The 15,509-nt window shown below is 46.6% G+C and overlaps 1 protein-coding gene across 11 annotated transcripts in view; it reads right to left on the bottom strand.

Moving 5' to 3' along the window:
- Window positions 1-1,112: 1,112 nt before the first annotated feature.
- LOC135264125 (roundabout homolog 2-like) overlaps window positions 1,113-15,509 on the bottom strand; it is a 168,346-nt gene continuing 153,949 nt past the window's right edge. For 9 of the 11 annotated variants that reach the window (XM_064352798.1, XM_064352806.1, XM_064352808.1 and 6 more), the window contains 11 exons: window positions 14,835-14,861; window positions 12,069-12,111; window positions 11,240-11,364; window positions 10,038-10,319; window positions 9,388-9,507; window positions 7,241-7,391; window positions 5,957-6,199; window positions 5,484-5,710; window positions 4,126-4,281; window positions 3,631-3,822; window positions 1,113-3,326 (listed from right to left, as the gene is read on the bottom strand). In XM_064352798.1, coding sequence (XP_064208868.1) covers window positions 3,325-3,326; window positions 3,631-3,822; window positions 4,126-4,281; window positions 5,484-5,710; window positions 5,957-6,199; window positions 7,241-7,391; window positions 9,388-9,507; window positions 10,038-10,319; window positions 11,240-11,364; window positions 12,069-12,111; window positions 14,835-14,861 — 1,568 coding nt within the window. In that variant the 3' untranslated portion in view covers window positions 1,113-3,324. The remainder of the gene's footprint in view (window positions 3,327-3,630; window positions 3,823-4,125; window positions 4,282-5,483; window positions 5,711-5,956; window positions 6,200-7,240; window positions 7,392-9,387; window positions 9,508-10,037; window positions 10,320-11,239; window positions 11,365-12,068; window positions 12,112-14,834; window positions 14,862-15,509) is intronic. The other 2 variants (XM_064352799.1, XM_064352800.1) reach the window with 2 other exon arrangements.

The raw sequence follows: 15,509 nt of genomic DNA, 5'->3' as shown, positions 1-15,509 counted from the left end.
ATTATCTAAATCAAATTCTGTATATATTTCTGGATTAGTAGTCATGTGTATGCAATGCATTTGAAGAAATAAAGTCAATTAAATGATTTTTGAAATATTTATGACTCAAAATGTATTTTTCAAAAAAGAAGAAAAAACATAAGCCTATAGCCTTATGCAAAAACTCTTAAAATATGGTCATATTTTCTAAATCAAATTCTGTATATATTTCTGGATTAGTCGTCATGTGTATGCAATGCATTTGAAGAAATAAAGTCAATTAAATGATTTTTGAAATATTTATGACTCAAAATGTATTTTCCCAAAAAGATGAAAAAACATAAGCCTATAGACTTTTGCAAAAACTCTTAAAATATGGTCATATTTTCTAAATCAAATTCTGTATATATTTCTGGATTAGTCGCCATGTGTATGCAATGCATTTGAAGAAATAAAGTCAATTAAATGATTTTTTAAATATTTATGGCTGAAAATATATTTCCTCAACACGATTAAAAAAAAAAATCAAAACATGACTTATGCAACAAATGAGAAAAATGCTTATAATTTCAAATTCCTGTTATTTTTATTTTGCTGAATTAGAAATAGGTTTTTAATACATTTGAATTCAATGAAATTAAATGGTTTTTCATATTTTTTTGTCTCAAATTGTATTTCCCCAACATAATTGAAACTACATAAGTCTGTAGCTTTATAATGTAGAATAACGGTCAAAATTTATATTTCCTGCTTTTTTCTTTTTGCTGCCTTAGACGTCATGTATTTTCAATATCCTTGAAAAAGTAAATATCAGGCCTTTTGCTTCATTTATTGCTGAAAATGTATTTTACAGTGACAAAGAAAAAATATAAGGCAATCGAGTCCCATCGCAAAAATGTGAAAAAGTTCACGAAAATACTGAATGGTATCAATGGACCCCAATATTGGCCAATGCTGCTGCACTTCATACAGTACTGTTTTGGAGGACAGTTTATTCAACATCACGCTCTCCCACTTTTTTTCCCCAGGTCCCTTCTGCAAAACAGAATGCGGTTTCAGTTGATATACTTAGATAAATACAATACGATTGCATGCCAGTTAATCATGTAATAAAAGCCAAAGAAACGTCCACGTTGGATTTCACATACACATCTTTATTTGCATCATAGCTTTATGTATTTATTTTTTGTTTGAAAACGTTCATACTCCTAAATGCCTGTTTTTCCTGAGGCCGAACATGTCAGATTTTTATTGAGATTCTTTACAGGTGACCGGAAATAAATAAATAAATAAAAACATTGTTTTAAAAAAAAATAAAAAAAATAAAAACACAAAAAAAGAAGAAAATCTTACAAAGATATTGTGTGAAAATTTGCGCAAACTGCCAGGGCCAACTGCAGTCTACTTAGCCTCAGGTTTAAACTTCTAGACCACAGAAATACATCACAACTGGAGTAGCTATGCTAAGTTGTGGAATGAAGAATAGCTAATCGAGTTGAAATGCAGTTCTGGGGGCCAGCAGTTTAACCCTGAGGTTTAAACTCCATCTAACTTCAGTGCAGTTGACCCCCAGAGTCTCAGAAAGGAAAGCCCCCTTCCCATCATGCACTGAGGCCGAGTCACATGGGCAGCCGAATAGAATTGACTAGAACAGATTCCAACGTGCTCTGTGATTGGCAGAGCTCCTTCTATGCAAAAAAGAGTGATGGCATCAAATCCATTCCCTATTTTATTACCCCTGGAGGGGAACAGGAATTGCTATTAGTGCTTTTCCATCATAGAAACAGAAATGAGAACATTCTGGAACCAGGAACTTCAGCGAATCCTGAAAAGAGCCCCCAGCACTGTTCTAAATCTCTGAAACCATGTTCCACCCTTTCCTCCATCACACAGATCACACAGATCTGAAGTGAGCACCGATTGGCTGTATGACATCTGTGTTCTAGAACACTGCAACACAGACTTCGTCCCTCACTCCACACCTGGGGCGGGCTGCGCTTTTTCTGTAGGATCTGGTGTATTTGCTAGGCTTCTGTTTCCACCAATTACCCCTGGCTCAATTAACCGATTAATTACATAGCACCAGTCAAGTGATTGAGAAGACTGCGGTGGTGGACTTGCATATTTGTGACAGAAAGGGCTTTTTTTTCAGCAGTCACAGGATTACAAAGATCACATGATTGGGCTCATTGAATAATTATGAGCAGAGGTTTGGTGCGAAATCCCGAAACGGATTAGGCTCCGCTCCAGGCTGGGCTCTGGTCTCCATGGTGACGGCCTCAGCTTTGGGATTGCGGAGTGCGGCACTACGGACAAGGGAAGGGGGCTTTCACTACTGTCACCTGTTTTTTCTCTGCCGTCATTTTAATAAAACAGTGTTGTGCTGTGTGCATTTTGTAACAAAACATTTAATAAAAAAATGATTCATGGATTAATGCTGAACCCCCCACCCCCCCCCCCCTCCCCCGCCCTCCCCACCCGGCCCCTTAGAAACCGTGGTGATTCCACAGAACCCCCAATACTGCTATAGAGCCCCAATACTGCCATTGAACACAAATAGCCAAGCTGAGGATCCAGTTTTACTGCTGAAACCCTGTGTCAGCTGGTAAAGTATTTCATCGTTTCATCTTCTTTCTCAGGTGTGGAAGTGTCTTTCTTTCTTTCTTTGTTTTCCTAAACGCCTCTCGCTGCATTTGGGCCGTATCTCAGAATTTAGATCATAGTGCATACGGAGAGACACTCCCAGTAACCAACCCAAACCCATTCTGGTTCCCCGTGTCAGCAAGAGCTGTTTTTGTGCTTATAACCAAACAAATCCCTGTGCAAAATGAACAATAACCATTACTTACAATTCCTTGAATAATAGTAATAATAATAATAATAATAATAGTACAGTAAATAAAAACATGTCAAACGGAATGTATTTGTGGAATCACAAACTTTCAATAATTCACAAAGTACAAATGACCATAAAAAAGCTTGCAAAGTAAAGCAAAAAAAGGAAAAATATTTACATATTTAGAGAAATTCATTGTTTCAAATGAGCATAACTTTACAATTTGTTCCCTTTTGCTTCCTTCAGTTTCATTTCTGCCTGGGTCCTCACAAAGCATGTGATTTAGGAGAAATGTGTGAGATATTTTCCTTGTGAGGACAGGGGGAAAAAACAAGTGTTTTTAAATTGTGTAAATTGGGTCATCTTTCATTCTTTTTCCTCACACTGGTCGACATATTTCTTCTTGTTCTGTTCTTCCCGTGGTACACGAATAAGGTCAAAGTTCATTGCACAAATCGGTGAGTCGTCTGTCACACCAGGGCTAGTAGTGGTGAGTCATCTGATCATCACTCTGTGGGACAGACAGACAGACAGACAGAGTAAGGAGCGTACTTCATATTGCATTAAATTCTTATGTGTGCACTGATATACTTGAAATATTTTGCACATAACTGCAGAAGATTAATGTAAATAATAGATCATTCAGAGAGAGCATGCACTCAGAGATTCTGCAATGTCTGATTATAATAAATATTAACAATACAATAGCAAATGAATAACTATTTAACAAGGCGACAACACACAAAACAAGACACACTGAAAGAAACCACACGACACACACACACACACACACACACAGATTGCCGGGTACATACATAGCTCCCCGCAGTACTGGTCAGCGCCGGTTCGGTGGGGGGGCCAGCGGACCGCGGGACCCTGCTGGGAGAACTGCCCCCCCCTCGGCAGGGAGCCCCCATACTCCCCCTGGCTGGGCCTCTGCCCCCACTTATCCAGGGTGTCCTGGGGCTCCACATCCCAGGGTGGGGGGGCAGGAGGGGAAGGAAGGCCTGAGGAAAAAAAAAGGGGGGGGGGGGGGGATTGTTTATGACATCACAATCACACCTAACATAACGGGTGAACTTCATTGATTTATGACGGGGGTGTCACCTTAAAATCAGCAACTGATTTACAGACCCAAGAAACAGGGCAAGGTGAATTAACTGAGTAATCAGCTGCTACTGATCAATCAATTAAGTGTTGATTAACAATTAAATCCAGGAGAACTCTCCAGGACCGGGAAGACCCTACAGCTCTCCGGGACCCAATACCCCCCCCCCTCCTTCGCCCCGCCCCGTGCCCCACCCTCTCACCATCAGCGTGACCGTTTCGTTGCCGAGGCTCTGTGCCCCCCAGGTCCAGCTGCGCCCCCATGTGGAGGGACGGGTGCGCTACCCTCTGGTGACCCAAACTGTGCATGCCCGCCGTGCCCGTGCTGCCAGGCCGGGGCCGCTGTGAGATGCCTTTACCTGCAGGGGGCAACAGAGAGCGCAGGACAATGCGTTTATATGGGCACTGACCCCAGGAACGGACCACAGCTGGGGCCCTCAACCCTGGTGAGAGACCACAGGGGGGTCCTCAACCTTGTTCAAAGACCACAGGGTCCACAAGGGGCCCTCAACCACAGTAACAGGGAAACAATTAAAACCAGCAGATTCTTCAAGACCATGAAACACTCTGTCAAACACACTCTCATGATGACAGCACTGTGTGTATGTGTGTGTGTGTGTTTATGTCTGTGTGTGTGTGCACATGCATGTGTGTGTCCAGTTAAATTAACCTTCATGCAGCAATAAACTAAATCAACAAAAAATGCAAAATGTGAAACCAACAGACTAAACCTAAAACAAAAAGTAAACATGCAAACAAAATATACAAACACACACATGCACACACACACACACACACACACACACACAGCTCTTCTGACTCAGAGAGCTCAGCGCCAGGAGCTGTTTGTGTGAAAATAAAACGCTTCCCCCTGAACGAGAGAGGGAGGAACAGAGGAGGAAGAGAAAGGCCAGCCTCTATCAGTCACCCGTACCCGAGGAGCAAGGCCTTCTGGGTAAAATAAAAAAGAAAACCTGGCAGAAAAAAAGAAAAACATTTATCGAATAAAAGGCAACAAGCTGTGAAATATGTGGGGTAGGGGTGTTAGAGAGTGTGACCTGTGAGGGGGAGGGTGTTGGGGGGGAGGGGTGTGCCGGGAGTTGGGGGGGGTGGGGGGGGGGGGAGTGAGAGTGGGTGTTTGGCACAGCTTTCTGGCTCCTCTCAGCTTTCCTTTACAGGAGAAGACGAACGACTCTGAGGAAACAGCGGCCTCTTCCACTGCCAGTTGTGTGGTGTGTTGTGTGTTTCGTAGTGTGTTCGTAGTGTGTGTGTTGTGTGTGTGTGTGTGAGTGTGGTGTGTGTGTGTGTGTGTGTGTGTGTGTGAGTGTGTGTGTGTGTGTGTGTGAGTGTGTGTGTGTGTGTGGTGTGTGTGTGTGTGTGTGGTGTGTGTGTGTGTGTGTGTGTGGTGTGTGAGGTGTGTATGTGTGTGTGTGTGTGTGTATGTGTGTGTGTGTGTGTGTGCGTGTGTGTGTGTGTGCGTGAGTGAGTGTGTGTATGTGTGCGTGTGTGTGTGCCTGGATAAAAGCAGTAGTACACAGGATTGACACGCAGAATGCTGTACCTGCTGCAGGGACCTCCTGGCTGTCCAAGCCAGTCGCTGGCCCGTGCTGCATATTACGAAGATGGCTCAGTATCTCATAACCTTCATCATCATCCTCCTCTGCCTCCTGCTCGTCCCTTCCCTCTTCTTCCTCCCCGTTCCTCATGCTGGTCTCCAGCTCCGACAGCAGAGTTGCGGGAGCGTACCCCCCCGGGGTCCTGACAGAGTGTGGGGTGGCCTGCATGTGCCTGAGAGAAAAAGAGAGAGAGAGAGAGAGAGAGAGAGAAAGAGAGAATAAGATTTTTTTCACAAACGAAAAAGAAAAAGAAAAATAGAAGAAAAAAAGCATAACAGCCAGGAATAAACAACACACTTAAAAAAAAAAATTTGTAATTTGCATAAAAATATGTAAATCACCATCTATGAGAACAGAAATAAAATCTGCCCCACCCTATCCTGCCCCGCCCCTATGTAGCCCCGCCCCTCTCACTCACCAGGTCTGATTGGCCACGTCCAGCTGATAGGCGCGGGTGAGCTCATCCAATCGCGCCTGCAGCATGGACTGTGTCTCCTCGTGGGGGGAGGGGCTTAGTGACGCTGCGGACAGGGCCACGCCCCTGAGGGGTGGAGCCGGCACGTGCCCCTCCTCCTCGTCTTCCTCCTCAAGCTCGTCCCCCAGGCCCTGGTGCAGGTAGGTCTGCAGAGGCATGGAGGCACCCCAGCTGTCTGTCTGATAGCTGAGAGAGGGAGGGAGAGGGAAGGAGAGAAAGAGGGAGGGAGGGAGAAAGAGACAGGGAGAGGGAGAGAGAGGGAGAAAGCAGATGAGAGGGGGTGGGAGGGAAAGAGAAAGAGAAAGAGAGCAGGGGAGAGGAAGAGGGAAAGAAACAGAGGGGGGGGACAGAGAGGGAGGGAGGGAGAGAAATCATCCATGGATGATAGGGAACAGAAAATGAGCTAGAAATGATATAAACTTATTTGCATGAACTAGAGAGAAGCTTCACCAATCACAGAAACTGTTGATAGCAATCAATAAACCAACAGAGATTGGAGGATAGCGTCTTGTGATGCTTCCTGGATTCCAGTCTCCACCAAACCAATTGTTTCTTATTACCAACGTGCTCCACGATTGGTGGAGATGTGTTTTTTTTGTTTGTATTTTTTTTGCATCAGTGCTTGATAGTTTTAACATCCATTTAATTGTGGACCTGAATATTCGGAATTTGAATGAGGACGTGCGTTCATTATGCCTAGTAATTAATCCAGTCGTATCGTTAGAATTTTTATAGCACAATCTCGTATTCAAATGAGCTGATTAACATTTGTCACGATACCTTTTAATAAGACCTCGTGCTTTACCTTCAGAGCACGGAAGAAAACTTTTTTCTCTTTTATAATGGCAACAGAAAGTACTTAAAATACGCATTTTTATATGTCAATACTCATTCCATTGGACAGAAGACATAATCAGCAACCATTAAGATTTATCAGGTGGAAAAGTGCGCATTTAACAGAAACCCCATTAAAAGCAGATGACTTTCAGAAGATTGGAATTAATAAGGCTGAACATAAACACAGCTTGGAAATGGGATAGTGGGCTGTGTGTGTGTGTGTGTGTGTGTGTGCGTGTGAGGGAGAGAAAGAGTGTATTTGTGTGTGTGTGCTTGTGTGTGAGAGAGTGTGTGTCTGTGCATGTGTGTGTTCATGTATGCGTGTATGCGTGTGTGTGTGTGTGTGTGTGTACTGGTGCGTGTGTGTGTACTGAGCGCCTGTACCCTTACCCTCCCCCATCGTGGTGTTGTGGGGCGCAGTGGTCCAGCTCGGTGCCTGGGAGGGGGTGCATGGGGGGCGGGGGCAGGGGGACGCTGGCCCAGCACGATCCCCCGTTCCTCGGACCCTTGCTCTTCATCTTCTTCTTCTTCCCCTTCCCGTCTGTAGGGGGCGGCAGAGAGCAGGGCAGGAGGGGTTACAGACGAGGGCTCCAAAAACTCTGTTCACACGCAGCGCACACATAAACCCACCGCCATAACCTGGGGGGCTGACTGTGCCGCAATCTCCATGGCAACAGCAGCCTGACTTCGGCGAGTTCAGTTAACGACCTGCGCAGCGTTGCATTCTGGGACGCATTGTGCGGAATGAGGAAGACATCCTCCATTGATCCCCCTGTCAAAGACGTGCCTGACAGCACGTGCACCCGACGCTCCGCTCTGACACAGGAGTGACGGGTTTCCTGTACCCCTCTAATCAACACACGCAAGATCTGGAGGTCACTGACGGCACCCTTATCCCTGCTCAGTCAAGTCTTACAGTACTGGGGGGGATTTCACAATCACTGAGGTTGCGGGATTACTGTGTAAAACCTGGAACGGCTCCTTTAACTTCAGTCCATGTTCCGGGTTTTACTCTCCACAGTTATCAAGCAAATTCAGTAATCTGGCTTCATGAAACAGGGCCCCAGATAGAAATAAATAAAAAAATGAATTATCAACCAAGACAAAACCGTGTAAGATATTTAAGATACGGCTGGATGGTCTTTAGTTTTTCTCTCTTTATTCCATTTTAGTAGCCCAGGGGGTTTTTTTAAAACGAGGGAATCTAATTCCTGCTAGAAGTAAGAGGATGTCCTCAGTGTTGTGCATAAACCCTGTATGTAAAAAACATTCTCAGGACCAGTTCAACACTTCCTCTTGTGGCCAACATTCTGCAGAGAGGCAGTCGAACCCGTAACGTCCGGTCAGCGCGGTTTAAATCCGACCCGCCCCATCTCGCCCGCTTTCACGGGACCAGCGTTCCCATTCTGCTTTAGAGCACGGCCCTCCCTCCGCCAATGAAAAGCCTCAGGGCTCCCCCCGCCAGGGCTTCCAGCCGCCCGCCCGACCCGGCGAAATCGCGAACGCGTCGGGTCAGCGCCCGGCGAACCGCCAAGTCAAACGCCGTCAGACGGAACAGAGCGAACGCGCGCTCGTCCTCCGCCATCGCTCTCCCGGGGGGGGGGGGGGGGCAGCCCTGACACACACGCGACCTGATCGCCAGCTTCAGCCTTCATCAACTATTCACGCCCTTTATTTTATTTAGCGAGCTCCATACTGTTCGGGACAAAGACTTTAAAAAAAATAAAATAAAATAAAAGAAATTTCCACAAGCCGTCGCAATCATTGCAGAATTGTGCGTACGATGAACTAGTACGAGACCAAGGGAGGAGAATGGGAGCAGGAGGAGGAGGAGGACAGAGGAGGAGGTGGGATAGGAGGAGCACACAGCCTCATCACAAACCCCCTTAGATACTGGATCCATCAGTCTGAAGGTCACATGCAAATATGCAGACTAGTCAACCAATAAACCAGCCAGTCAATTAATCAATCAGCCACATAAACTACGAAACAGAGCTGGGTCAGGTAATTACTCAAAACACTTTAACCCTTTAGTCACCAGTGAAGTTCTTTGCAGAACACTGACAGTTTTAATGGAGAATTAATACTTCCACCAATTTTAATTAGCAGCATGTTTTATTGAAAATTTGCAGGGATCTTTTAGGGAAATTAAACATATTGTGACTGTGAATTTTTTCATTATATTATGTTTCACAGCAATGAATGAAAAGAAAAAAAAAGTATTTAAATAATGCAATAATTTGCGAGTATGTAGTGAAGTGTTGGCAATATCTTTAACACACTTTTTCAATATATTTTTGATATATTTTTTGTATATTCCCTTTCTATGAGGGATCTGCAGGATGTCTCTTCAAAGGTCACCGTCAGTTAAAGTGTTTCAAACGCACATTTTACACAAATCTGGCTTTCAATTGCTCAATTAACCAATCAGCAGATGGACCAATGGGACGGAGGCTGTGGGATCTGCTGGCTTTCAGTCACTGAATGAACCAATCAGCAGATGGACCAATGGGGCGGAGGCTGTGCAGGTGACCCACCTGAGAGGGTTCGGTCTGAGCTGCTGAAGGAGCCGCAGGAGCTGAAGTCCTGTGACTGGTTGTGTGGGATTCTACCAGAAAAGCCCTCGGCCAATCGGTAGTCAGAAGTGAAAAGCAGTGCTAGGGGTCAGAGGGCAGAGGTCACAGAGGTGTTCAGAGGGTCATGCAGGACATGCAGAGTGACAGGGACGTGGGGACAGACAGGAAGCCACAGAGGTGCTGTCTCTCTCTTACACACTGCAGAGAGAGAGAGACAGCGACACACCTCCGAGATCCTCCACAGGCATGACGGCACACACACACACGCACACGCACACGCACACACACACGCACACACACAGCCCCTCTCTCTCACACACAAACGCACGCACACACACACACACCCACCCTCACACACACACACACACACACACACACACACACACACACACACACACACACACACCCCTCCACACACACAAACGCACCACACACACACAACAGCACCCCCACAACACACACACAGCCTCTACACACACACACACACACACACACACACACACACACAGCCCCCACACACAACACACACACACACACACACCCTCACCCACTCTCCACACAAACACACACCTCACCCTCACACACACCCCCCCCCCTCTCTCAGTACTCACTGTTGCTGCAGGGTGCGTCGCTCAGCGTGTATCCCAGGGTGCCCCTGTCCTGCTGCGGGGGCTGCAGCGAGGCCTTCCAGCGGGGGTCGGGCGGGGCCACGCCCAGCTCCTGGAAGCTGGCGGACTGCAGGATCTGCGTGGTGGCGTAGGGCGTGGCCACCTGCCCCGCCCCGCCCGGGATGCGGTACGCCGCCTTCCCGCTGAAGTCGATGCTGCTGTAGATGGCGCCGTCCGACAGCATGGTGCCCGTCTTCTCCCTGTGGCCCCCCACGGGCAGCACGTCTGAGGGGGGGAGGGGGGAGGGAGGGGAGAGGGAGAGAGGAGGAGAAAGGGAGAGAGAGAGAGAGAGAGGAGGAGAAAGGGAGAGGGCAAGAGGAAGAATGAGAGAGAGGAAGAGAAAGGGTTAGAGGGAAAGAGAAAAAGGGATAATATTCCAGAGTCTCAGAGCTGCATTTTGGGGTTTCTGCCCGGCTTACTTTAGGGGTGCCCAGCGCTGGTCTGGGCGAGCTGTGGGGCTGGCTGCATTTCATCAGCGCTCAGCACTGAATTCAGCGACTATAGCAGCTTACTGCACGCTAAACTCACCTCACCCGCGCCCTCAGTTCTGAACTGGCTGCCGATTTAAAAAACAAAGCAGAACCCTGCGGTTCTGCAGCACCAGGACTGGGGGCCCGGTCTCAGAACCCTGCGGTTCTGCAGCACCTCGTTTTCCCCTCACGCTTAATTGGCCGGCGGGTTAAGATGGCGCGCTGCGGCGCAGGGGCTGGAGAGCCCGGCCAGACGGCCTGCGTCAGAGCGCTCGCTGACCTTCTATTTTGGGGGTCTGAGGGTGGGGGTGGAAGGCGTGGCACAGGGCAGCCAGGCTAATTAAAATCTGCCACAGGTCCCCCCGGGGCATGGCACCACGGTCACGGGGCACACCGGAAAATTAACTGGCTTCAGAGGCGGCATTTTACACCCCTACCCACAGGAGCCCTCTCCCCCCTCTCTCTCTCTCTCCCCCCCTCTCTCACTGTCTCCTGCCCCCCTCTCTCTCTCTCTCTCTCTCCCTCTCCCTCCCTCTTCCTCTCTCTCTCTGCACAAGAGAGGTCATGTGAAGTACTGCACAGATCAGCTCCTTCCCTGAGCTGTCAATCAAGCCTCGTCCCTCCCCGCACAGTGATGTCACCGCCCTGGGGTTTCAGGGTCGCCCCGTCTCTTACCCCCGCGGCCGAAGTTGGCCACGCTCTTGTTGCCCCGGGCGCTGCTGCTGACGGGCAGGCTGGTGGAGGGCCAGGAGTCGCCCAGCCAGGGTAACCTGGGGTCCCCTGCTTTCAGCAGCCCCGGCCTAGAGGGGGGGGGGGAGGGAGAGAGAGAGAGAGAGAGAGAGAGAGAGAGAGGGGAGAGAGAGAGAGAGAGGGAGGGAGGAGAGAGAGAAAGAGGGAGAGACAGAAAGTGTGTGAGAGAGGGAGAGGGGGAGGGAGGGAAAGAAAGAAGATTCAGCATCGTCAATTTCCTGGGGCTGAAATAACCCGGAGCTGGCCTTGGTGCTGAAACGGTACTTTAACCCTTTAAGGTGTAAGATCACAAAATGATCTGACTGAACATTCCAATGCTGATGTCACAATCGCTCCTGGCAATAAGCAATGGAATTCTAGAACACTGGCTTAGAATTTTGAAAAAAAAAAACATTCCAGAAAAATCTACTCTTCAAAGGGTTTAATGGAAGGGTTCTAAATAGCCCAGTTTATTGCCCCTGCCCCCCAAGCCACAGGGAGAAGACATTACCAGATGAAGTCCACCTTCTTGCTTCTGTGGCTCTGGCTTCCCTTGACTGGATTGCAGACTTATGAATCCAGCAATTAAGACCTAATGCATACATGCACTTATCCATACATGTGCTTATTAATTTATAAGTGCACATGCACATTTCGCTCAGATTGCTGACCCAATCAAGGAAATGCATTTACAAACACACAAATATATATATACATTTGAGCTGGGGCTGGACTAATTTCCCAGAATCCCTTGCGTTAGAGAGGTATATCTCACCTTCCGTTGCCTAGCAGCGTTCTGTCGCCACGTTGAAACGTCACTGATGGACGGAGCGCAAAGACGGATATCGCCAGACGGAGGGAAGAGGAGGAAGATAGGGAGAGAGAGAGAGAGAGAGAGGGGGTGGAGAAAAAGAGAAAATAGCATGATGTCAATCTCAGGTGTTGTGAAGAAAAGCACAAAGCCATGGATGACCTTTTAAAAGGCGGTCTGCTAGGGGAATGACATGCGTTGTTATTAGCCTCATCTCAAACGCGGTTCAGACAGGATCAAACAGCAGGGTTAGTCACAAGGCATGTTTTCTCACAATGAGATGCAGGTCTACTCTGACATCCTATATGAAACCAGCTCTCACAGCTTTGGTGTCAGGGTTCAATGCCTATTGGATTATTTGCATAAAAATAGCATTGTCAGCCATTTAATATTCACATTTATCCAGCATGAATTATGTTTCTTAAAAACAATTTTAAATAAAATAAAATCTCAATTAATTTGCAGTGAAATGCTATTAGACAGGGTTATAAATTATGAGGATGTAAAAAATATGTACCAAAAATACCAGCCTCCCCCCACCCCCCCAGGTCTGCAATCTCACAGACACCATCAAAAGCCAAAGCACAATTCAGACCCCGGAGGAGGGATCTAGTAATTCGAACCCCAGCGTCTCGCCATCAAACCAAAACCATGGAAACCGCCACTCTTACAAAAAACCAGGAAGAAGAGATTTGGGGGGGTAGACACACAAAAAAAGTAGACAAAAGGGTGAGGGGTGGGAAAGTGTCCATCTTCATTTTCATGGCCGAGTCCGGTTTCAATTCTCCTCCCCTGCTTTCTATTCCTCCCTGTCGGACCGGGCCGGGGAGCTAGCGATTAGCGTCGGCTCCACAGATAAACCAGAGAGGGTTTCAGGGTTTTAGGGTTTCAGGGTTTCAGGGGTTCAGGGTTTTTACTCCCCTCTGGAGGAGCCGCTCGCTGACAAATGAAGGACTTCCTCTGAGAGGAGGGGCGAGAGCGAGCCAGCAGGACAGCAGGCAGGGGCGCCCAGTCTCACCCGAAAAAAGGACCAGAGTGGAAACAGGTCGTTGCTTTAGCCCCAGCATTACGACACCTGATTCAACTGATTAACTAATCATGATCTTCAATCAAGAGCTTGATAAGTAGAATCAGGTCTTAGTGCTGGACTAAAATAAAAACCTGCACCCAACACCTGCCCTTTATAGATAAGTGCGGACCCCCTGGTCTATGTACACAGCACCCCCGTACACCACCAAAACACAAAAGGGCAACTGAACTGGACTCATTAATCAAACATATCTTTTTTTTTTTTTTAATAAATGCAAAATATTTTTAAAAATTAATAAATAGAAACGGAAAAATCTCACTTAGGAACATTCCTCAAAGAGAAAAAAATGGTGAAAAGAGAAGTAGAAAGAGTTGCAGATTATTTAGGTATTTACATAAACGAGGCAGACCTAATAACCAATTAGTTTGATTTTGCGCACAACTGCAGGCTACTTAATGCAAAATCACAGTGTGCTAATAATGGGATTGCAGTGTGATTTATTATGATAAGCTCACGCACATTCGTATTAGTCTTACTATACAGTATGTTGTTGTTGTTGAGACAGAGAGAGGGAGAGAGAGAGAGAGACAGAAAAACAGAGAGAGTGATGGAAGAATGAACATACTGAAGTGGGGGGTTTCCATCCAACTGCTTTTATATTTTTGTATTTTGAATTTGCACAAAAGTAAACGCCAGAAATAATTTTTTTTTTTTAAACGCAATGAAATATCGGGAAAAAAAAATTATGTTTGGCCAAGGTGGAAAAGCTAGAATATCGATACAGAGAAGATGTGATAATGGGCATTTGAATTTTGCAATATTTCATAGCGTTTTTAAAATTTATTTCTAGCGTTTACTTTTGTGCAAATTCCACGTAATCTTGTTGAGTATTCACATACGGTGACAGTAGCTGAAGGAAACACACACTGATTAGCACATTCTTTTGCCGACTCTTCTGCCGAAAAATTTGTTGAACATTTTGCAAAACATTTGGATGGAATCTTGATGAGAGAGGGGGATGATTTCTCTCAGGAGGAATTGCAGATGAAAGACCACACAGACAGACAGCACAGGATGAACAGAAAACAACAGACAGGCTCGTTGAAGAGGCTAAGAGTTTGCAGCCAGCCAGGTACGCGTCCGAAATTTCCAATTTCCCAACAGCTTTACGAAATACATCGCAAACTCAACGCAGTGTGTCACAGAGAGGATGTTGACCATAGAAATATAAAAACTAGAATGGTTTGTTTGTAAAGAGCAATTATCTAATGCATACAGGTTGTTATATTGAATAGGTCTGAACTCTGAACATGAATCTACATCCACATTCAGAACTCAGACGCAGGTAAAATTTTATGATTCTTGGGCTATGTATCCAGATCAACAGGGTCAAATGTACTTTAGGGGTTCCCAACCTCGGTCCCGGAGGACCACAGAGTTCTGCTGGTTTTTGTGTTCACGTTAAAACCCACAACTAATTCAGACCAAAGAAAATCAGGGGAGGTATGAGCTGTGATCAACAATTTCAACAGACCAATTAAGTACTGAGTAACCATGACAACCAGAAGGACCTTGTGGATCTCCGGGACCAGGGTTGGAGACACCTGCTTAAAGGGGAACATTGCTGGATGTTTTTTTCTTTTTAAGCCATTCTAGTATTTGTATATCTATGGTGAGGACGTGAGACACATGGGCAGTACCTGCACGGGTAAAGGTGAAGGATTGGACTGCAAAACAAGAAGACAGAGAGAGAGAGAGAGAGATGTGCGTTAACGGCTCGGCTGCATTCGAGATGAGAGAAACGTCTCACACACACACACACACACACACACACACACAAACACACAAACACAAACACACACACTGTTTTACAAACAGAGATGGTGTCGTACAGGACATCTGGCTGGAGTGACTATAACTGCAGCGAAGCGGCAGTATTGTGCCACTGGGAAACTGGGTTTGATGTAGAGGTTGCCAGCTTGATTCCCAGGGGTTCTGCCAGTCGCGTCTTTGAGCAAAGATACTTAACCTAAATTAGTTCAGCAAATATCCAGCTGCAGAAGTGGAGAGTGTGTAAAAATGTCAGCTGCGTAAGCCGCTTGGGAGAAGCTCGTCTGCTACGCACCTGAATGTAGGCCGAGTCTTAAATGTGTCACTGGCTCTGGTTACCCCCCTCGAGAACCAAACGTGTCTTGCAGTTTTTTTGTTTTTTTTTAGGGAAATGTTGCAGACTGTTTATATAGCAAACTCAGCATTCAGGGTGGAGCTGCATTTTGAACACGCCCCTGCTGAGGCTTGTCTCATTTGCACATCACAGTGGGGGGGTGGAGCTTGGGGGGGGGGGGGGGGGCTATGAGAGACACAGCCAAAGCAGG

Source organism: Anguilla rostrata, chromosome 9 (assembly GCF_018555375.3).
Source record: "Anguilla rostrata isolate EN2019 chromosome 9, ASM1855537v3, whole genome shotgun sequence".
Lineage (NCBI taxonomy): Eukaryota > Metazoa > Chordata > Actinopteri > Anguilliformes > Anguillidae > Anguilla > Anguilla rostrata.
Note: the sequence above shows the minus strand (reverse complement) of the source record. Positions and strands in the feature narration are given on the sequence as shown.